The sequence below is a fragment of the Schistocerca nitens genome, chromosome 5, assembly GCF_023898315.1.
Source record: "Schistocerca nitens isolate TAMUIC-IGC-003100 chromosome 5, iqSchNite1.1, whole genome shotgun sequence".
Classification (NCBI taxonomy): Eukaryota; Metazoa; Arthropoda; class Insecta; order Orthoptera; family Acrididae; genus Schistocerca; species Schistocerca nitens.
In genome coordinates this window covers 302,991,916-303,016,956 of record NC_064618.1, presented here as the reverse complement: position 1 = coordinate 303,016,956, position 25,041 = coordinate 302,991,916, and the positions used below count along the sequence as shown (strand labels likewise).

Below are 25,041 nucleotides of genomic sequence, written 5' to 3'. Positions count from 1 at the left end.
GCATGCTGGTATGTTCGTTAACGGTCTGTTGTGGGACACCATATCAATCGCTTTCCGCAGACCTATGAATAGAGAATCTGCCTGTTGCGCTTTATGCACAGCTCGCACGACTGAATCCACGCATGAAGAATCGCTGCCGTAATGCGTTCCAACACATTACACCGATGCGCCAAAGAAACTCATACAGGTTCGAATCCTGCCTCGGGCATGGATGTGTGTGATGTCCTTAGATTAGTTGCGTTTAAGTAGTTCTAAGTTCTAGGGAACTGATGACCTCAGAAATTAAGTCCCATAGTGCTCAGAACCATTTGAACTATTTGAACAAACTCATATAGGAATGCGTATTCACATACAGAGATATGTAAACAGGCAGAATACGGCGCTGCGCTCCGCAACGCCTATATAAGACAACAAGGGTCCGTCGCAGTTGTCGGATCGGTTACTGCTGCTACAATGGCAGGTTATCAAGATTTAAGCGAGTCTGAACGTGACGTTATAGTCGGCGCACGAGCGATGCGACGCAGCATCTCCAAGATCGCGATGAAGTGGAGATTTTCCCGCACGACCATTTCACGAGTGTACCGTGATTGTCAGGAATTCGGTAAAACGTCAAATATCAAGATCCTGCAACAACAGGACCAACGAGAACTGAAGAGAATCGTTTAACGTGACAGAAGTGCAACCCCTCCGCAAATTTATAGGCCACCAACATGTGTCAGCGTGCGAACCATTCAACGAAACATCATCGATGTGGGCCCACTCATGTACCCTTGATGACTGCACAACACAAAGCTCTATGCCTCGCCTGGGACCGCCAACACAGACATTGGACTGTTGATGACTGGAAACCTGTTGCCTGGTCGGAGGAGCCTGGTTTCAAGTTGTATGGAGCGGATGTACGTGGTACGGTTATGGAGACAACCGCATAAATCCATGGGGCCTGCATGTCATCAGGGGACTGTCCAAGTTGCTGGACATTCTGTAATGGTGTGGGGCGTGTGCACGTGGCGTGATATGAAACCCTTGATATGGCTAGATACCACTCCGACAGGTGACACGTACATAAGCACCCTGGCTGATCAGCTGCATTCTTATGTCCACTGTTCATTCCGACGGCTCAAAATGGCTCTGAGGACTATGGGACTTAACATCTGAGGTCATCAGTCCCCTACTTAAACCTAACTAACCTAAGGACATCACACGAATCCATGTCCGAGGCAGGATTCGAACCTGCGACTGTAGCGGTCGCGCGGTTCCAGACTGAAGCGCCTAGAACCGCTCGGCCACACCGGCCGGCCGCTTCCGAAGACCTTGGGTAATTCCAGCAGGACAATGCGACACACCACACGTCCAGCATTGCTACACGGTGGCTCCAGGAACAATCTTCTGAATTCAAAAACGTCCGCTGACCACCAAACTACCCAGACATGAAAACTGTTGAGCATATCTGGGATGCCTTGCAACGTGCTGTTCATAAGAGATGCCCACCTCTCGTAGTCTTACGGATTTATGGACAGCTCTGCCTGATTCATGGTGTCAGTTCCTTCCAGCACTACTTCATACATCAGTCGAGTCCATGCCATGTCGTGTTGCTGCATTTCTGCGTGCTCGAGGAGTGTATCAGTTGCTTTGGCTCTTCAGTGTATTAACAGGTTGGTCAGAATGTTTTGGCTCGTAAGTGTAAGTCATTCATCTACAAAATTGTGTGCAGCTCTCCTCATATTCAGTCCTTCTGGCATCCGACCACACGAAAGGAGAAACGGTATTTAGTGCCGTGTTCAGGTACACCCTTAGCCCCGCCCGTCAGGATGTGGTGCCGCGGTTTCCGTCGCTAGCTCACACCGCGAGCAGTGCCTTCAGTGCCTGCCCACGCTTCTGGCAGCAATTACCGCCAGCCATCGTGCAGTGGACGCTGTAAGCCGTCGGCCGCAGAGGGCGTCGCCCGGGTTGGAGGCCAGGCGGCAACGGCGGCGACGGCGACGGCGTGACACAACCGCGCCTCGCTTTCTATTGTTACGGCCGCTTCCTGGTGAGTTTCGGCCAAAAGCCAGTGTTCGGACATCCAAATGCGCGTCGCCGATGGCTTTCTCTAGGCAGGCGGCGCTGGACAATGGAGCACCGACGCCGACAGCGGCCGCCGCGAAAGCAGATCCGTATCAGCAGAGGCGGGGAGCGTCCATCAGCGGGGCTCTTCCACGCCCACAGCGAGCGCGCGCCGCCGCTCTCGCCCGCTGGCCAGCTATCGCCGCCAGGCCTCCTTCCACCCGTCTTGTGAGTCACCGTTCCGACTAGCACAGTGATGCTAGGAGACGGACCACTACACCCTATAAATCCACATCGACTGACAATTTAGTTAGTTGCTGAAAAGCTCTAGGGTAGAATGCTTAATACACTACTGGCCTTTAAAATTGCTACACCACGAAGATGACGTGCTACAGACGCGAAATTTAATCGACAGGAAGAAGATGCTGGGATATGCAAATGATTAGCTTTTCAGAGCATTCACAAAAAGGTTGGCGCCGGTGGCGACACCTACAACGTGCTGACGTGAGCAAAGTTTCCAACCGATTTCTCATACACAAACAGCAGTTGACAGGCGTTGCCTGGTGAAACGTTGTTCTGACGCCTCATGTAAGGAGGAGAAATGCGCACCATTACGTTTCCAACTTTGATAAAGGTCGGATTGTAGCCTATCGCGATTGCGGTTTATCGTATCGCGACATTGCTGCTCGCGTTGGTCGAGATCCAATGACTGTTAGCAGAATATGGAATCGGTGGGTTCAGGAGGGTAATACGGAACGACGTGCTGGATCCCAACGGCCTCGTATCACTAACAGTCGAGATGACAGGCATCTTGTCCGCATGGCTGTAACGGATGGTGCAGCCACGTCTCGATCCCTGAGGCAACAGATGGGGACGTTTGCAAGACAACAACCATCTGCACGAACAGTTCGACGACGTTTGCAGCAGCATGGACTATCAGCTCGGAGGCCATGGCTGCGGTTACCCTTGACGCTGCATCACAGACACTCAACGACGAACCTGGGTGCACAAATGGCAAAACGTTATTTTTTCGGATGAATCCAGGTTCTGTTTCCAGCATCATGATGGTCGCATCCGTGTTTGGCGACATCGCGGTGAACGCACATTGGAAGCGTGTATTCGTCATCGCCATATTGACGTATCTCCCGGCGTGGTAGTATGGGATGCCATTGGTTACACGTCTCGGTCACCTGTTGTTCGCATTGACGGCACTTTGAACAATGGACGTTACATTTCAGATGTGTTACGACCCGTGGCTCTACCCTTCATTCGATCCCTGCGAAACACTACATTTCAGTAGGATAATGCACGACCGCATGTTGCTGGTCCCTTACGAGCTTTTTCTGGATACAGAAAATGTTCGACTGCAGCCCTGGCCAGCACATTCTCCAGACCTCTCACCAATTGAAAACGTCTGCTCAATGGTGGCTGAGCAACTGGCTCCTCACAGTACGCCAGTCACTACTCCTGATCAACTGTGGTATCGTGTTGAAGCTGCATGGGTAGCTGCACCTGTACACGCCAGACAAGCTCTGTTTGACGCAATGCACAGGCGAATCAAGGCCGTTATTACGGCCAGAGGTCGTTGATGTGGGTACTGATTTCTCAGGATCTATGCACCCAAATTGCGTGAAAATGGAATCACATGTCAGTTCCAGTATAACATGTTTGTCCAATGAGTACCCATTTATCATTTGCATTTCTTCTTGGTGTAGTAATTTTAATGGCCAGTAGTGTACGTTTGTGCTTGAGGAAGACAAATTAAACACCTTACAGCCGTCAATTTTTAACTTTTTTTTATTTGGCAACCAGTCTCAGCGTTTTACTACGCCATCTTCAGGCCCCTGACCGACGTGTACAAAGAACCGACATCGGTTGTGATCAAAACAGGGGCCAGCAACACTGGTATTAGAATACAGGTATTTGAGGATGTTTGCTACACTCATCACTTCAACCATCACCTACCGACTGAGCAGTCACTATCACCCAACCTCAGTTGCACGTTGCCTAACTAGCGGCATTCGGCAACAATCATAATTAGATTTTTGGTATATCATATAATACTTGACCGAATTTAAGTTTTAATTGCCGTCATAATCTGTTTATTAAGTGGCACAATCCGACATATTGAGCAAGCAGTAAAGGAAACAAAAGAAAAATTCGGAGTAGGAATTAAAATCCAAGGAGAAGAAATAAAAACTTTGAGGTTCGACGATGACATTGTAATTCTGTCAGAGACAGCAAAGGACCTGGAAGAGCAGCTGAACTGAATGGACTGTGTCTTGAAAGGAGGATATAAGATGAACATCAATAAAAGCAAAACGACGATAATGGAATGTAGTTGAATCGGGTGATGCTGCGGGAATTAGATTAGGAAATGAAACGCTTAAAGTAGTAAATGAGTTTTGCTGTTTGGGGAGCAAAACAATTATGGTCGAAGTAGAGAGGAAATAAAATGTAGACTGGCAATGGCAAGGAAAGTGTTTCTGAAGGAGAGAAATTTGTTAACATCGAGTATAGATTTAAGTGTCAGGAAGTCGTTTCTGAAAGTATTTGTATGGAGTGTAGTCATGTATGGAAGTGAAACATGGACGATAAATAGTTTGGACAAGAAGAGAATAGAAGCTTTCGAAATGTGGTGCTATAGAAGAATGCCGAAGACTAGATGGGTAGATCACATAACTAATGAGGAGGTATTGAATAGGATTGGGGAGAAGAGGAGTTTGTGGCACAACTTGACAAGAAGAAGGGACCGGTTGGTAGGACATGTTCTGAGGCATCAAGAGATCACAAATTTAGCATTGGAGGGCAGCGTGGAGGGTAAAAATCGTAGAGGGAGACCAAGAGATGAATACACTAAGCAAATTGAGAAGGATGTGGGTTGCAGTAGGTACTGGGAGATGAAGAAGCTTGCACAGGATAGAGTAGCATGGAGAGCTGCATCAAACCAGTCTCTGGACTGAAGACCACAACAACAACAACAACAACAACAATCCGACATTGAAGGGCTAACGCAATAAATCAAATACTAATGTCAGAAAGAGTATATATCTCTTGAGGCATCGTAACTCAAGGCGCGCAAATTCCGCTCACCATATTCATCAACTATCTGAGAATGAGAGCACTTGAGAGACTTCAAATTAATGTTACATATAATTTCCAACCTATCGAAAAATCGCTCTTGTCTCCCGTCCCACTCACAAAAAATTTAAAAAATGGTTCAAATGTCTCTGAGCACCATGGGACTTAATTTCTGAGGTCAGCAGTCCCCTAGAACTTAGAACTACTTAAACCTCACTAACCTAAGGACATCACACACATCCATGCCCGAGGCAGGATTCGAACCTGCGACCGTAGCGAGCGCGCGGTTACGGACTGTAGCTCCTAGAACCGCTCGGCCACTCTGGCCGGCAAAAATTAAAAGAAAACAGTTTTCCGCTTACTTCATTTTCGATATTTATTCAGTAAAAAATCCAGCATACCTCTTCACAACTAACTTCACTTGCAGCAAATTATTCAAACAGTATCTAAATGTACCACTGAGTGTACCTGCAGTATTATACCATTATACGACACCAAGTTCGAAAATGACGACATAAACATTGAAAAGTGTGAAAATTAGCTTTTTTAAAAACAGAGTTTATTGGGGGAACGGGGACGGCGGTGTTACTAGATTAATTGTACCACAAGCAGTGTAGGAAGGGTGAGATATCCCGAGAGCTTTACATCAGTAGTATACGCGGGGAAAGTTTACATTCAAACAATTTAGTTAATTTAGTTTCAACCAGACGGTGCGGAACTCTTAGTAGCGGATATATTAATCGCCCATAATAGGCTTAAGCGTCCACCGTTACTGAAATCTGTAAATACCATTGGACGACATACGACAGTTTCGATTAATCACAATAAATATACGGACATCTGAAGATGGAATTGTATAATCCTAAATTCAATGTACGATGAACAGTTCTATATTAAACAAAACATAGCTGAGTGGAAATGTACCTAATATACGAAATAACAGAACTAAAGAACGTGTGTTTTCGTGTGGTGGGGAGGGGGGAGGGGGGGGGAATGGGGGGAGGCAAGGTGCAGTTGAGGAGGGGAGGGCGAGCAGCGGAGCCGTTTCGAATAACAAATAACTCGGTTAAGCCACGAACATCGAATATGTACTGCAGTATTTTTCTGTTTTAATTGCATTACGTATTTTTGAAAGCTTTTGAAGGTATAACGAACTCAAAAATCTCGTTCGGCACTGAAAATTTTACGTATCAGTTATCAAACGTGTGATGTTTTTACCACAACATGTTTCGGGATTTTGTTATCCCCTTATCAAGTGCAAGGAATCTAATCAATATATCGCACTACACCCACATAAAAATATTTATATCGACCTGTAGAATAACATACCTTAAAGTTTCTCCGCCATTAGGCAGCGTCAAAAGTAAAAATCCCACAGCAAATATGCATTGTGAGACATGAAACTCTTCCTAGAACATCTCACGTTGGCGTTGTAAACTAAAGGCGACCGCTTACACCTGCCATAGATAGCACGTTCCTCCAACACATATGGCACAACCCCTAAGATTCTACTGTCCATCAGCCGGCCGTGGTGGCCGAGGGGTTCTAGGCGCTACAGTCTGGAACCGCGCACCCTCTACGGTCGCAAGTTCGAATCCTGCCTCGGGCATGGATATTTGTGATGTCCTTAGGTTAGTTAGGTGTAAGTAGTTCTAAGTTCTAGGGGAATGATGAGCTCAGAAGTTGAGTCCCATAGTGCTCAGAGCCATTCTACTGTCCATCATAAAATCGTTGAGCCTTATATGTCAAATCCTAGTAAATACTAGAAACTAATACAACACCTATGTTGCAACGTGTGCATACATATAGAATGTACAACAGAAAAGCTAACGCCACTAATTCAAATAGCTTGGTGGCTGTTTCCCAAGGAGGACACCGCTAAAGTGTGCCCAGAAATGCTCCTTGGATACTTTTATCTACTCTTTAGCAAGTTGACTTCCTTTAAATTTGGCAGCAGCTGTCCTATATCCTCTTAATGCAACGCCCTCATGCTATCTGCGATGTCAGCCAACAAATGCCGCACATTTTTGAGGAGCTTCACTGTCGTCAACGAGCCATTTTCTTTATTATTATGCTCTTTAGATTTTACTTTAAAGTTTCTACCCATTTGTCCCACGTACTTAATTGCACAATCGCGACACTTTATTTGATAAACTCCCTCTTTCCCCATTCAGCTCTCGCTTGTACTAATCTGATGCTTCAGCCTCTGCTGCAGTTTGTTGGCCATCGGGCGCATTGACGAATGCCGTGTCTAATCACCCACAAATTGAAAAAAAATCTTTTACTTCCTCACCTAACAATGCAGCTGACATTTTAGCTTTTCCTTCCACTATTACGTGAGTCAAAGGCATGCCTTTACCTCGTTTTTGGATGAACCAAAGATAAAGAGTTCGCCTACCTTTTCGAAGTCGGATGTTTTTAGTGTTTTTCTACGAGCGTTTTTCACAGGTTGCTCTAGAATTATCTTTTTGTTTTTTTAAAGATTCACACATTCTGTAACAGTACAAACACCAACTCAGTAATTAGTCAGCTGGCCTCTGTGGCCGAGCGGTTCTAGGCGCTCCAGTCTGGAACTGTGCGACCGCTGGGTCACAGGTTCGAATCCTGCCTCGGGCATGTATATGTGTGATGTCCTTAGGTTAGTTAGGTTTAAGTAGTTCTAAGTTCTAGGGGACTGATCACCTTACATGCTAAGTCCCATAGTGCCCAGAGTCATTTGAACCACTTTTGTAATTAGCCCCAACAGTTTACAGTAAACTTCCTAACTGAACTTCATTGCTAATTTATCAGCGAGAGTTCTTACAACACGCTTCCGCTTAGTAGCCATAGTACAAAAATACTCACTCAGCGAAAATAACACAGACATGTTCCTGGGTTGGCTGGATACTCAAAGTTGTTGAGTCTAATAATGTAGATAAAGAACTGCAACAGTCAGCTGGCCACTTATTCACATGAAGAATATACTTTTACTCACCTGCGTTATTTATTTCGATTTTCAAACTATTTATAGTTTGAAAATCCAAATAAATAGATACATTTCGCAATCATAAGATCCTATCTTCGGGCAACGGTAAGTTATTATCCTGATTAATAGAGAACCCACACGTTAAAACTCTCTCACCAATCCATAAAAGATAAAACCGTCCACGGATTCTGGAATTAAAGTTATCATGTATCAGGTTCGTCACCAGATTCCGGCACTGGACACCTTGATCTCACTTCGACTTCTTGGGTTGACGAGTGTAAGCATAAGACTCCCTTTATCATCCTTTCAAGATAGTCAATATAGAAAAAGTACAAGTCAGTACCAAAAGACATTTATTCTCCTGGCAATGAAAAACGTGAACTACTGCACACAGATTTTGCAACATAAATAGTGAAGATTGCTAAAACGTATTACATACCAACGGTGTTTACGTTCTGTGAAGTTTGTTACGTCGTATGCTCCGCACTAACTACGAATGATGTGCAAACCAGCAGATTTACAGAGAAGTGTAGAAATGTTTCAAAACAATCTGTATGGAGCATAAAGGAACACAATTACTAACTTGAGAAACTCTTGGAACGGAGAAGACGGTGACATGATTTGTTTTTCGTAAAACAGACACACTCTGCTAGCAGTAAATAAATGACGCCCTATTAAATCGCTCACAGCCTTCTTTATACCCACCTAATGGTAACTACTACGTTTTTCCAAGTTGCGAAATCTTCTCGTTAGGTGGCAGCACCAGACCGGTATGTGAGATAAACTGCGTACTACCTTTAGTGGTGTGTGTGTGTGTGTGTGTCCTTTGCAGGCAGGCTTCGTAGCATGGTGTGATACGCTACGTAAGTTACCCCGATCATCTACCAACGCCATACAGAGAGGAAAACGTCAAAGCGAAAGAAAAAATGTACCTCATGGCGTTCAGCGTACGACTTACACTCATATCTCCTCCACCAGGTGACCTGATCGTCCTCTTACGTAAGTGGCTGTGACAAGGCATGAAACGCCGGTCAGTCAACATATCACGTGGATGAAACATTTGCTTTTGTCGTCTGTCATTTCCATGTAAATCAGCTGATAACCCGCACACTTTTCTTACAGTTGTATACGGAACTTGTACCATTATCGCACGCTTGGTCAGAAGCAGTTTGTGTGGCATGCTGCCTAACAACCCACGCTGAAAAAAAGCTGTGTAACATTTCTTGTAAAGTTTTAGTCGCTACCATAACAGTCAATGGTCGTTATATTACCTCTTCACGTGTATCACTTAGCTGCTCCCGAAAACGCTATGCCCACTATTTCTTAAACTAGTTGAATAATTAAACAGCGAAACTGACACGCAAGGTGGCGAAGTGATGTCACGCTGAAATGTCTTGCCTTATAACAGCAGCATCACGACACTGCCATTGTCAACAACTTCTTTTTTTGTCAACTAACAATAAGTTCTGCGGATATCTACTATTTACAACCACTCTGCCGTGACAGGACGTGAATTGTGCTCCTCTTAGGTATGCTGTTTCGAAAATATCGTTATAATACTGCTCCCTTATTTCACATTAACTAAAAACGAAATATTTTCTCTTGGAGCGTAAATGATAATTTACGCTCTCTCTGCGGTTCTCATGTTTTCTTCATTAGCCTCAAAGTAATTTACGTTGACCTGTATTTCGAAATGTGTGAACTGCTAGGCGGTGCTGCACATTCCACAACACTTGATACTGTCGCCATATGCTATTACTTACTTGTTAACTTCCTTATTTGATTACCTATGTACTCCATAAATCATGGTTATAAAAGTTGTGCGGTTGAACACGGCAATTTAACAATTCCTTAAAATTATGTGTATTTGCGCGGCTATGTGCTAGCCAGCCACAGGTAATAAATAAAACGAGTATCGCTTTGGCTGCTCCCGTATGAAAGCTACATGTGTTTATGCCAGTCTGGTCACATATCGTATGTTCCCTGCTCTTATAACTACTTTTAATTTCAGATTGAACGTCTGCAAAGTTTCGGGTCGTCGTGAAGTTTTTGTTTCTCCAGCGGAAGTCTACGAAGGACGTTCACATAGAGATGTCAGAAAGGCAACGGGCGAAGTGTCCTCCCTGCAGCACTATCAAAACGAGGATGTCTTGTTTCAAGACCGGGTATTTCACCGTTGAGCGTGAACCCTGCGGTAGGCAACCTGCAACATCAACAGTTAGGGCAACAGCCACGGTCCTCAAGAGCTGAAATGAAATGAAATGTCGTGAGGCTAGGGCCTCCGTCGGGTAGACTGGTCGCCTGGTGCAAGTCTTTTTAGATAACGCCACTTCGGTGACATGCGTGTCAATGGGGGCGAGATGATGATGATGAGGACAACACAAGACCCAGTCTCTGAGCGGAGAAAATCTCCGACCCAGTCGGGAATCGAACCCAGGCCACATAGCTATCAGGCCGGACTGCTCATGAGCTGGTTCTTCGGGAGTGGCGAGTATAGGCCAAGACAGTAACCGAGATACTGGGCATCTACAGGCTGTCTGTTGGATTACATTACTCACAGTGTAACGTCCCAGCAAAATATGTTAAATGAAAATTGTGAAATGGAACCCACAAAATTGATAAATGGAAATGGAAAATGGAACCATGAACCAAATGTAACCTCCCAACAAAAATAATGTTTAATAATAATGCAAAATGGAGCCAAGCGTAACCTCCCCACAAAAATTAAGGAATGAAAATTGACCATAAACCAACAATAATATTAATTAAATAATGAACCATGAACGAAATGTAGCCTCCTAACAGAAATAATAACATCTGGTAAATTTTATAAGGACAGCAGCGCTGACCTTCGGCCCTGTATTCTGAATAAAACAAGCAAAAATTCTTACCTCAATAAAACTGCAATTATATATCTGCTCTTATGTATACATTCTTCGACACAGCTTCGTGCAGTGCTGGCATATATATTTTTTGGATTCTTGGAAGCAATGATAATGCATTGGAAAAATTCTTTAAATTGAAATGAATACTTTTCTTTAAAAAAAAGGTTACTTTATATTGTAAAAATTATTATTGGGGCATTTTTTTAACAAAAATTAATTACAATTAGCATACATTACTAAATATGCGCAAGGCTGCTTCTTTACCTTCTACACCAATAATCATCCTCCAGAGTCCTGACCAGAGTCGCGAGCAGAGCACACAGCCGACGCATGCCGACTCCCGCAGACTACTACCGTCCACTCGCTACTAAAGCCGACCGACTACTCCTGTATCCGACTGACTACTACTGCAGACTCGCGCAGACAAGCGCAGACTCGCGACAAGCAACAACTAACAATAAACTACTCTCTGGTCAGAGATTCTGTCATGCCTCGCCCATCGCCGGCGAAGCATACACCTTACAACAGTATCCCAAAAATGAAGAGCTTTCGTGGAAGTGGGTGCCTAAACGACTGAACAGTCAACAGAAGAAGGCACGAGTTGAGACATATAGATGTTTTGGCCCAGGATTTTTTCCCTAGGTTACTGCCTGAGGATGAAACTTCTCATTTATGATCTCTAACCCTAGGAACAGCTAGGGTAATGGTTCCGAGGTAGGTCCCCGCGACCGAAGAAGTACCACCCCTAGAAAAAGGCCAAAAATGTCAAGGTTGGCTGCCTGCCTCAGGACTATGGCATAACTAAAATGTATCACGCCAGTCTCGTTGTCCTGTTTGAGGAGACGATAAGACGAAGAGCCGTAGATGCTTTTGTTGCAGGACAATGAACCTTGGCACACGTCGCAACTTGAATCTGTCAAATTGGACACCATGGGGGTTTACTGCTGGTCTTGTTTAACTGATCATTCCCTTCGAACTACCATCTGTTTCCTCACCTGAGTAAGAGCCTTAACGGTCGCCAGTTTGATGACAGTAAAAATGTCAAACAGGCACAGCTGAGTGGTCAGCGCAGCCGACTGCCATGCGGTGGACCCCGATTCGGTTTCCAATACTGCCAGGGATTTCTACTTGGTGTTAGGACTGGAACAGGGTGCAGTCAGCCTCATTATGCCAATCGAAGAGCTAATTGACCAAACAGTAGCGGCGCCACGCTCTCTACACCAACGGCCGGGAGTACTGTGCGCTGACCCCCACCCCTCCATATTACATCCATATGACGTCATTGGCTGACGGATGACACGGTGGTCAGTCGGATCGGTGTGGCCCGTCGGTGGTCAGAACGGCGGTGTTTACTTACTTAGTCAATGATGTCATACATGCTGTTGGAAGATGGTCTGACCATCTATCACAAGTAGTATCAATGATGCATCAATTCTGGGAGGGGAATAGAATGGGGGCGATACGGTGAATAACTGTGTACTGTCAAAATCTTATCTTTACCCAGAAACTTTCATTTCCCTCACCAATCAGCTACTCCAGAACTTGCCTATGCCATAGACAGACCAGAGGAGGAAAACAGACGGATACCATTTCATACGTATCAATCAGATGTACTTGAACGATAATCAGTAATACGCAACCGATATTTACATGTTACACGTCCTCCATTCTTGGCGGAAGAGGGCGTCGCGGTTTTCTCTTGATAAACGACGGCAAACAGAGCCCGTGCCTGACATCACTGCCCATCAGTGACATGTAAGGGAGATTTCGATTCCCCTCTTGTTGCCCACGTGAGCAGCCAATGCGCACCATTAACAAACTGACGATGTGGGCCGACATGTGGCGAAAGATATGGGCTCTCAGTCATTGAAGTCGATTCGTCGAAGTCGTCACGCAGGGTGTGATGTAACTATCCATGTCAGAAGTATTCGTTTTAAAAGTTGTAAATCTCAGGCTGAGCGTTTTATACAGCAGTAACTTTTACCGTAAATGATTAGCGAAGCTTACATGGAGATATCGACAGAATCCAAAAATTTATAAACGTCCTAGATGGGCGATTTCACTTCCGTGTGAGTGTGACTTTACTGTGAACGCCTGGAAGGAAATGCATGACTGTGAGCATATCGTCTACTGCAGGGGTCTCCAAACTACGGCCCGCGAGGGCCGGCAAACAGGCCCGCGTTAGCTGGTCGGACACCCCCGGTATCCGGCCCGCCAAATATTTGAGGTGGTACCTATACTGACAGCAATAGGGTTTTTAGCTGGCGCTTCAGAGACTCATACATTTCTAATCGTTTGCATCCTGTAAACATGGAGTAATTCTGAGAGTGCTTAGTCTCTTAATGACGTTTTTTATTGTATTCTTTGAAGACTGATATTGACTCATTGCAAATAATACACATTGGTTTGATGCTTGACTCCACCACGAAATATTGACATCCCCATTGCTCTTTAAAAATTCTACATTCACTGTTAACCTTTCGTTTCTTTTCCGTATTTGTACAGAAGTTCACAAAAGACTGTAACCTGAAAATAAAATTGTGCTATTTAATACTAATAAAACTAGGGAGTCGTCTGCCTAAACAAAATGCAATGAATTTATTTTAAGGTACTTTAATTACTAAATTAAATACTCACAACTACACTGTAGTTCCACTAAAAAATACAGTGAAAAAATACTCAAGTCGTGCTATAAGTATTTCGATTTTCAGATTTTCCTTGTCTCTTCGAATTCAAACTTTGAATTGTTCCACACTTCGTCGTCTGACCTACTAGAACAGCGCATAAAACACTAAAAATCTCGTGAGACACTCCCAACATAGACACAATCACACAACAGAACTATCAAATATATGCTCTGGCTCTGCTATTCGCTACAAGACTACAAAACTTAACTTATTGTTGCGCCGCTTGAAATAACAATGCGTTGACATACGCTACCTCTGTTACGTATTGCAGTAATAGTGTTGCTAACAATGATTTTGAGATTTCGTTAATTTTGCAGGACGCTTTCGTGAAGAATGTGCAGTGATATCCTTTTTGTCGGTGAAATTCGCCGGAATAAAATACGCCAGAATTTCGGGCAGGTACGTCCACCAATCAAAACTATGTAATTAAATAAAAATCGTAGTTCGTTTCAGTGCTAGCTATTCCCACAACCTTAGATTTTTGCGATTTCATCTTTCCTTTAGCCTTACATTATGGTGATCATGGAGTGCTAGGCCGGCCGAAGTGGCCGTGCGGTTAAAGGCGCTGCAGTCTGGAACCGCAAGACCGCTACGGTCGCAGGTTCGAATCCTGCCTCGGGCATGGATGTTTGTGATGTCCTTAGGTTAGTTAGGTTTAACTAGTTCTAAGTTCTAGGGGACTAATGACCTCAGCAGTTGAGTCCCATAGTGCTCAGAGCCATTTGAACCATGGAGTGCTAGGGTGCTTTAATCCCACTAGGTAGATCTTGCCCCTTATGACTTCGTGGAGGAGTCAGTGTGGCCCGCGGACTAAAAAGTTTGGAGACCCCTGGTCTACTGTAAAATTTTTCGGAGACTGCGTTACAGTCTTGACCTTTTTTTTATGTGAACTGCTGCCAGCCATCTCCTGGTACCGAACGGAAACACATAAGTGGACCACACAGGATTCCAGGAGACCCTCCGCAGTCTGTTGCACGCTACACTGGCTGTAATAAAATAAAATTGCCATCATCTCAAAGACTAGTTCGAAGAAAGCAGTGCTTTGCTATACACGTTCCTGTTCGAGATGGTATCCATTTTTACTTCAGTATGAATGTCGATTTTCAGAGGTAAGAATTTCAGTTCCGACATTTCCCAACAAGTGCGCAACTTCACTTATACTCGCACATAACCTACCTATTGAAACGTAACAATTCATTTTCGTTACAGTTTAGAAGCTAATTTGGATTGCTTGATCAACTGTTATGTCATTAGGCAGGACTCATATACGTAATTTCACCTTTTGAGCTCTGTAAAGTAATTTTCTATAACGACATGTCAAAGTAACCAATAATATTTATACCATCCATTGGTCAAACATGTATTGTCAATTTGTTTAGTTACAATTAGGTCTTTTCGCTTACAAGCAATCGAATAACAAAAGAGGTACAATATATACTGTAATTATAATTTTTAAAACCTATAATAACTCTGTTTATCATACTGTGAGCTTACTGAGCAATTGGCTAACATAACAACATTAATTATCTTGTATTTATCATAGTTCATGAAACGAAACCAGATTAACAATGTAAACAATGTGTTTACTTGAGCCGCAGTATTATATATTGAAATACTCTTCATACTAAAAAATAATGTACTCATATCTGAAACAGAAAACATTGTACGAATATTTGGGATAATTTAGTTTCACTGTAATTAACATTAATATAATCACCATTGTTTATTTGTATTGTTTCAATTATTCTTCAAAAAAAAGTGATATGAAATTGTCTTTGTATCTTATTCCACGCATTTCATTTGTAACTACCGGATGATAAAATTTTTGTCACGTTAACTGAATTTTTCGTCGTTACGTGGCAGATCATGATAACAATATTAAAAAGGAAAACATTCCTTAATGTTCTGCAAAAAATATTTATTTAGTCAGGAACCGGTTTTCGGCTTCCCATGCCATCTTCAGGTGAGAACTGAGTGTCACAAACACAGATAAACACGTAGTGCTACTTGCACAGATATTATCTGCACAGAAGATACAGAAGTGATAAAGTGTTTCCATAGGAACATATTACAATAATTAAATTAAATAAAAAAGGTGGTGAACAAAACTTGATGTGGAGATACATGTAAAAAATTGATGAGAAATAAAATAAATTTCCAGTTTGTACCTAGTATTCGTAACAAAACTTTGTTCAGCAAGGAGGAAAATGGAAACTGAGTCTGATCATTTAATACTAGGTGGCATTCTATGTCATGTGTTTGCTGATTTCCGTTATTTCCAGCAGGGTCATCTTTCTGCTTCTTTTCAAATTTTTTTTGTATTTGTCAGAAACTTCTGTGATTGCAGTTAGCAAGTTTACTATACGTAACAATATATCAATTGTTAGGAAGGGGCCGGCCGCGGTGGCCGTGCGGTTCTAGGCGCTTCAGTCGGGAACCGCGAGACTGCTACGGTCGCAGGTTCGAATCCTGCCTCGGGCATGGATGTGTGTGATGTCCTTAGGTTAGTTAGGTTTAAGTGGTTCTAAGTTCTGGGGACTGATGACCTCAGATGTTAAGTCCCATAGTGTTCAGAGCGATTTTTTTTTAAAGGGGGGTATATAAGACCCCTGAGAAATCTTGTGGAGGGTCCAGTACGATGTAAGATCCTAAGTTCCCTGTGTGACATAACAAATCATACATCTGAGACAATAAGTGGCTTAACTGGCTTTTCACGTCTTTTGACCGACTTCAAAAGAAAGTTACGGCAAAAGCCATCTGAAGCGAAGCATCGAAATGAAAATAAATTCTGATTAGCGTTTGTTATTTTGAACAAACTGAGCTACACCCACTCAACTTTAAGAACATTTATTTCATGTACTACCGACAAAATTAATATTTCGTAAAGACGTACAATGAATTATTTTCTTTTGATGACATTTATCCACAGTGATGTGGTTTTACCGCACTACCCATTAAAGGAAAATGCTCTAGAATTCTCTCTTTTCTTTGTCAGTACCTTTCTCTGGAACTAAGTATCCTGGCGGTTACGTAAGAGCCAACAAAACGCAGTATTTCAAGAATTAGCTGAAGCATTTTCTAGCACGACCGGACCTGCGTTACGATTATAATAAAACAGAATTACTCTTCCCCTCCATTTCCTAGCTTCCTCTTCCCCCCCCCTCCCCCAAATCCCCTTAGAAAGTCGTATCCATCCTCACCTTTGAAATTCGTATTCTTTTTTGTGAAATGGTGCCTCAAAGAATATGACAGACTTCAAGTTTAAGGGTTCGTGGTTAGATTCCGAACTAGTCCTAGGACTTCTGCTCCGGACAACACTTTGATTTTTACCTCCTATAGTGCCTAGTGTAACTGGAAAACTTTCAAGCACAGTTATTCGGATCCCTTGTTGAACTGAAATGGCAAATACATCAATCTGAGATACGGAACGCCTGTGCGGGAACGGCTGAATCGTAAGTTACAAGCGCAAATGATAAAACTTCACAGTTACTGTCAGTTTTCTGACGATGACAAAATTCAAATGCACATACACTGTAACAGCTTCATATTTTGAAGGAGTAGGGTTAAAACCGTCTTACGGCCATCCAGACTTTGATTTTACACGGTTTCTGGAATAAGGCGAATACCGCGATGGTTCCTCTGGAAAGAGCACAGCCGATTTGCTTTGTATTAAACTGTCCAATCAGAGCTTTATTGTATCTCTAGTTACTGAACCTTAAGACCTAATCTCTTTTCCTTTTCGTTTTGTGATGCCAGTCAACGAATGCTGGCAGGACAGGAAGATATAAGATAAACGCTTGTGATAAAACCACACTGTTTGGAAATTATATAATCTATTATACTGGCGCCCAAATTGATAAAGTTGTCTCTTCTCTTTCTCAAGGACGTTCCAGTGATGATACTTTTTCGGTCAATAATGAATAATTTAGTATTTAGTACAACAAGGTCTGTAACAACAGACTGAAACTAATCCTGAGCCTTAACTATTACCAGTTACGCTGTTACCACATGAGCTATGCTAGCACATTCACGAATGTATAAAAGATGTCCTCGAGGACTGCAGAATTGAGTGTACCTGTGAAGCGTGCTTGGATTACTCAACTGGCTGAGACTGTTCATTTTGCTAGTTCGATGCTCAGAGCGACACATTGGTTTTAATAAGTCTCAGTTACCCATCTCTTGTTATCAGTACAATACACCACTGCATAAACGCTGCGGTGTAGTCGCTGTAAACAACACCGGCCATTGTGGAAAACAAAAATGATTCACAACTGGAGTAAGTATATGCTTTTGTGAAGCATCTTCCATGATGTTGCAGAGTTCATAAATGTTAAGCCAGTAACATGATCAAGTGAAACTCGAGGCGACTCTGGTAAAATTAACTTAACTCCAATAACAAGGAACAAGACTGCGTAATACGCTCATTTAACTCTGTCTATATTAACATATCGCCGCTAATCTTTATTATAAAGTGCAAGAGGAATCGTATAGAAACCAATCAGTATACAGAATGTTCTCAGGGGGGGAGCAGGGGATCTGAAAGGTTATTACAAAAGAGAAAATTGGATCTCGTGTTATCTATTACACAAGGAAATTAGTTCCTGCTTGGAGAAGTGAATGTCGATATAACGGAGATACGTTCCTATTACACATTCCCCCCATCAGCTCGGTCGTGAGCTCTTACAGGTTCTTCTCATACCGCGAACATTATTGTGTACCGGTAGCTTTCTCCTGCCCCAGTCACGAGGCAGGCCGCGTCATTGTCTTCCTACATTCACACTTACTTCACCATCACTAAAAAGTGTCTTAGAACAACACACATTTCCCATGTGCACATAATATTGCCAACGTTCAGTGATAGCTTCAGCGCGACTATGTCGTATTAAAAAATAAACATCAAGATCCTTATGGAGTCCTCATATAAACTTATTTATCATTGTGAAGCACAACAGACGTGATTGGTGCACGCTTGGAAAAGAGCTGCCCCATCATGCGGAATATGCTCCATATCGTGATTTGCGATCGTAGCGGTCTCCAACGACAGCTGTGGCTGTATCTGCCTCGTAAATCACACAGTTTGTTTACGAAAATGGACGAGTGTAAAACTGCTATTTTATCCCTATAAAAACGCACATTTCCTCCCTTGTTCATAGACTTACCATGTTATTCTGTCTGTGGTATACATAAATAAAGCTTCAATAGCCATCAACATGGAATAAGCCTAAGAGGAAAATCCCGTGTTCAATCAGTTGTGACACCACCTTAACATTTTCATTAATAACAGCGCGATGCAAATTCACATTCTCGCTTTGTAGTAAAATCTTTATTCTTACTAGATCACTGCTTCTACTCAGCAAGAGAAGTTTTAGAACATTTGGAATCAAGACTTTGAAGAACATATTGCAAAATATCCTAATATTAGAAGTGCAAGCAGTCTTGTACAGTCATACACAGTATTTATAAAAGAGAAGTGTGTATCCCAAAATCTGGAACAATAAATTTTGGGGAAGATATATTTCTGAATAAATAAATGAAAACTGAATACTGATCAAATCGGGCAATGGCGTAGAAAGAAATCTTGCAATTCGTTGTCTGTGTACCCTGGCATTTTCACAAAATTGAACAAACTCACTCTTGAGAGAGAGCGTTCTCATCGTGCATAACATACAGGGAGTCCCAGAAACGTTGCGACAAATTTCAAGCGGTTATAGAGGGGGTCTTGAGGAACAAATCGAAGATAGAAACCTGTGTCTGGAAACGTGATCCAACGACGCTACAGAGCGTCGAAGCTATAGGCACCGGCGCCCGCCGCTAGGCAACCCTTTGGGCTGCAAACGTGGCTTTAGTGTGCTGATAAACTGTTGGTCAAGTGTCTCGCCATGTTATTTGCTAGTCGGTGATCGCGATTGATTACCACGATCGCCAGTGGAGGAAATGGAGGTAGCCTTTGCACAGAACGGCTTTATCTCCAATGAATGCGAAGCTGTGTTGCCTTGGTGACGGTTTCAGACACGGGTTTCCAACCGCAACTTACTTTTCTCCTGGAACCCTCTAAAAATCACCAATGTTTTTCAGTATAGAGCAGAAAAATAAACTGCGGACGTGTGCAAACCTGTGTCTGATACCGTCAACTACCAAGGCAATAGGAGACAAAGCATTTCTGTGCAGCAGCTACCTCCATCTTCTCCACTTGTGATCGTGGCAATCAGTCACCATCACAGAGTAGCAGACAACATTGCGAGACATTCCGCCGACGGTCCTCAGTGTACGAAGTCACGTTTGCTGCGCAAGGGGTGGCCTAGTGCCAGGCGCAGGTGCCTGTAACTTGGACGCTCTGCAGTGTCGTTGGATGACATTTCTGGATAAGGAGTCCTATCTTCGATTTGTTCCCCAAGATACCCTCGAAGTCTGTCGCAACTTTCTTGGAACACCCTGTAGAATATTACATAAAATTAGCTTACCAATCAACAAGAAAGTCCAGGAAACTTACGTCTCACAGTTTTAAACGAATATTTAAACTTTATTTCCACCTTGTGGGATGCGTTTGGGTAAACTGCGGTCCATCTTAAGACCCCGAATGTACTCCACACAAGAATTGGCGAGCAATTTAAAATAATGTACAAAGGTTAACAGTATGTGCAGTGAAAGCTGGTAAGGGTTGTATATCCTTGCATATATTTTTTTTAAATATTATATATTTTTGTATTTCTTGTCCTTCAATGTGGAGTCTGGTTAGCTTCCTTGCTAGGTATGTGACAGTATGTGAAATATTGCAGTGTGGGCAAAATAAATTGGCCTATTTCAAGCACTTGGAGATAGACAAACCGACTTACACCATTCTCTCCTGGGGAAGATGATATGTTGGGTTGCCTATCTTGAGGTGCATCAAATTTTTCTGGGCCGGTTTTACTTATCCACACTGTATCTAGCTGTCGAAGCAGTAAGAAACGTAAACCCTGACCGACAACAATGGGTTGAGAGTAGCAGCTGCGAGCGTACACACTGCTTGTGGGAGCCGTGGTGCTGAGTAGAGGCGGAGAAATGTTATTCTGATGGTTCGTTTAGTATTTGAACAGAAAAGGAGAGAATCACACTGCAATAATGAAGTCACTTGTCGGTGTCGGAGTCAGAATTTCAGCGCGCAAAGTTTAGTCATACCTCGTGACAGCCGCGTTTATACGTAAGCTATCTAGGCTGCAGCCTAAAGTCTGAAATAAAAAAAATCGTTGTTTTAGTAGCATGGTGAGAGCCCCCTTGCAATCATAAAAGATGTAGACATAATTATTTTATGGATTAATCGGCTGAAGTTTTCAGCAGACATGTGAATGAAGCCAGAACATTCCCCACCCATCCACACCGCCCTTAAAAAAGAAAAAAAAACGAAAGAAAATCCTGGGCTTCCTCGCCTCAGATTACCAGTGGCGCCTGGTCAAACGGGGTTGAAACACTTGTGTTGGCTCAGACTTCTGTTGTGAGATATTTCTGCGGAGCCTGGGGCTCTTGCTAGGACAAGCAGCCTCTTGCAGGTAGCATACAGACACACTAAAAGTATGTTTCCTGCCTGGGACTGTAGCACAATGTGCTGTAGTCTACAACACAAGTTACTAGGCGTCAATTTTAATATATATTGACGAGTAGGAAAAATTGTGACTAGTCACATGTTTGCAACTTATTTTGCTTTACCAGTTTGAGGCCGGGTTTTCCCATCTTCAGACGAGTTCTAGGTAAGACTGGAATGTGACAGTTTGTTTATGAACAGACGAATCCAACGAATGTGAAAGCAAAACACATGGATACGCTGACAGACTGATCTGTATCGTAGCAGAAGTTCAGAGTTAAGTTGGTCTGTAACTGTTTGGTTTTGAGATGGCGAAGCCAACGAGTGTGAAAGCAGAAAAATCTGATTGTGGTGGCAGACTGATCTGTAGCTTAGCCCGAAGTCCAAAGTCTAAGCCACGTTAGAGTGTGGTTTGAGACGGCGAAGCCAACGAACGTGTAGGCAGAAGACCTGGTTGATTTACCTGCAAAAAAAGAGAGAGAGAGAGATTCGAACCTGAGACCGTAGCAGCAGCGCCGTTCCCGACTGAAGCGCCTAGAACCGCTTTTTTTTAATCTCATATTGTTCGGTTTTGTTCGTTGCATCTGCTCGGGATTTTTTTGATTACAGAGGGCAGCTAACCCTCTGACGGAACACGCTGAGCTACCGTGCCGGCTTCCGCTCGTCCACAGCGGCCGGCCAAATGTGACTCAGCGGAACTGTCACAAACTTGGTCAGACGTATGGCACATGAGTTGGCAAAATCGCAAAGACTTTCAAAACAACGGTTAACGAAACTCCAGCAGTTGGATGGTACTTGATAAGTACTTCTAATGGTATGAAACGCAGATGCAGATCAGTTAGACAGTAAGATTATTTGAGACTCATTTTGATGCAGGCTGTTTGGGAAACTATTGTACACTCCTGGAAATTGAAATAAGAACACCGTGAATTCATTGTCCCAGGAAGGGGAAACTTTATTGACACATTCCTGGGGTCAGATACATCACATGATCACACTGACAGAACCACAGGCACATAGACACAGGCAACAGAGCATGCACAATGTCGGCACTAGTACAGTGTATATCCACCTTTCGCAGCAATGCAGGCTGCTATTCTCCCATGGAGACGATCGTAGAGATGCTGGATGTAGTCCTGTGGAACGGCTTGCCATGCCATTTCCACCTGGCGCCTCAGTTGGACCAGCGTTCGTGCTGGACGTGCAGACCGCGTGAGACGACGCTTCATCCAGTCCCAAACATGCTCAATGGGGGACAGATCCGGAGATCTTGCTGGCCAGGGTAGTTGACTTACACCTTCTAGAGCACGTTGGGTGGCACGGGATACATGCGGACGTGCATTGTCCTGTTGGAACAGCAAGTTCCCTTGCCGGTCTAGGAATGGTAGAACGATGGGTTCGATGACGGTTTGGATGTACCGTGCACTATTCAGTGTCCCCTCGACGATCACCAGTGGTGTACGGCCAGTGTAGGAGATCGCCTCCCACACCATGATGCCGGGTGTTGGCCCTGTGTGCCTCGGTCTTATGCAGTCCTGATTGTGGCGCTCACCTGCACGGCGCCAAACACGCATACGACCATCATTGGCACCAAGGCAGAAGCGACTCTCATCGCTGAAGACGACACGTCTCCATTCGTCCCTCCATTCACGCCTGTCGCGACACCGCTGGAGGCGGGCTGCACGATGTTGGAGCGTGAGCGGAAGACGGCCTAACGGTGTGCGGGACCGTAGCCCAGCTTCATGGAGACGGTTGCGAATGGTCCTCGCCGATACCCCAGGAGCAACAGTGTCCCTAATTTGCTGGGAAGTGGCGGTGCGGTCCCCTACGGCACTGCGTAGGATCCTGCGGTCTTGGCGTGCATCCGTGCGTCGCTGCGGTTCGGTCCCAGGTCGACGGGCACGTGCACCTTCCGCCGACCACTGGCGACATCATCGATGTACTGTGGAGACCTCACGCCCCACGTGTTGAGCAATTCGGCGGTACGTCCACCCGGCCTCCCGCATGCCCACTATACGCCCTCGCTCAAAGTCCGTCAACTGCACATACGGTTCACGTCCACGCTGTCGCGGCATGCTACCAGTGTTAAAGACTGCGATGGAGCTCCGTATGCCACGGCAAACTGGCTGACACTGACGGCGGCGGTGCACAAATGCTGCGCAGCTAGCGCCATTCGACGGCCAACACCGCGGTTCCTGGTGTGTCCGCTGTGCCGTGCGTGTGATCATTGCTTGTACAGCCCTCTCGCAGTGTCCGGAGCAAGTATGGTGGGTCTGACACACCGGTGTCAATGTGTTCTTTTTTCCATTTCCAGTAGTGTATTTAAATATAAGTAAATTTTGCTTGGTTCTAACATTCCATTGGTTATGTTGCATTAGCCTATAGTTGAGTCGGCGTAAGCTGATCCGTGAACAGTTGAAGTGATCACAAAACGCGACTTTGTAAACATCTCAGTGTTATCACAGCTCATAGAGGCTATTATTTTCGCTGCAGCTTGTTTGTGCTTCGCAATTAGAAGCTGGCGATAGCGCTGCTAGCTGTGCTGTCTTGACTTTAGCAAATATGTTTGCTTATACCTCGAAAACAATATTTTTAAAACCGGAATACTTATTTTTGCATCTACATGAATCTTCGCTTTTTGTTCTCTCTTAAAAAATAGTTCTTCACAGTGTTATTTACAAATCATGTTGAATATCTTTATTATCTCAATTCTATCAACATTTTAATCTCGTCAGTTCATGAAATTACAAACTGTATAGTAAAATTCTATCATTTAATATTAAACTTGCAGTACTGTGTTACAGGCTTCTAATTCGAAAACACTATTTCTGCGAATTAGTTGTGCAGTTTTGCTACCTAGTTTTAAGTAAAATCTGTAAGAATTTGTGAGAAAGGTGTTGTGGAGCAATGTGTTAGCTACTACTGGACGGTAAGTGCAGTGGTGAGACGTACCCATACAGATTATAGCAACATGTAGGCAAAACGATTGCGAGATGTGCTGCACCGCATAGCGGTAAAAGCCGGAGCGTGCAGGATGGTGCCGCCACAGAAGGCAAGAACCATTTTATGAGCTCGGACTGTGCAATAGCGCAACAAATGCACCTTAGATCCGTATAAGAAACCTTGGATTTTGAGCCATGTGCAGTCCACCACGATGCAAGGCCAGAAGACGAGAAGACTGGCCTCCGCCAGTCCACGCTATGGGTTCGAATCCAGGTCAGGGCAGCCGTCTTCCACATGAAGTCCACTCTGTGACACTTGGTGTCGCAGGTCCGCCGACCTGCCGTCCACGCCTACCAACGCCGGACTCCCGCCAGGAGGCAGCAGGTCGCAGTCCGTTCACAGCAGTCCTCTCGTCAGCGCTGTGGACGCGAGCCGGGCATGAGCCGCCTGGGTGCGGGAGTTGTGCAGCGCAATGCAAGTGCAGCACAAGAAGGAGAGCAGTGCTGACGACAGGGCTTTGCCCGACTGTTGAGCCGTAGGACTTCTGCCGACCTGACGTTTGCATCGCAAGGTACTGATATGCAGGGTGTTACAAAAAGGTACGGCCAAACTTTCAGGAAACATTCCTCACACACAAATAAAGAAAAGATGTGATGTGGATATCGCTTAATTTCCATGTTAGAGCTCATTTTAGTTTCGTCAGTATGTACTTCCTCGATTCACCGCCAGTTGGCCCAATTGAAGGAAGGTAATGTTGACTTCGGTGCTTGTGTTGACATGCGACTCGTTGCTCTACAGTACTAGCATCAAGCACATCAGTACGTAGCATCAACAGGTTAGTGTTCGTCACGAACGTGGTTTTGCAGTCAGTGCAATGTT

The 25,041-nt window shown here is 44.1% G+C and overlaps 1 protein-coding gene across 1 annotated transcript in view; it reads left to right on the top strand.

Annotated features, from left to right (window-relative positions):
• The first annotated feature begins 2,079 nt into the window (after positions 1–2,079).
• LOC126260418 (uncharacterized) overlaps positions 2,080–25,041 on the top strand; it is a 133,116-nt gene continuing 110,154 nt past the window's right edge. Inside the window, exon 1 of the mRNA XM_049957747.1 lies at positions 2,080–2,271. Within this exon, the coding sequence (XP_049813704.1) occupies positions 2,080–2,271 (192 nt within the window). The remainder of the gene's footprint in view (positions 2,272–25,041) is intronic.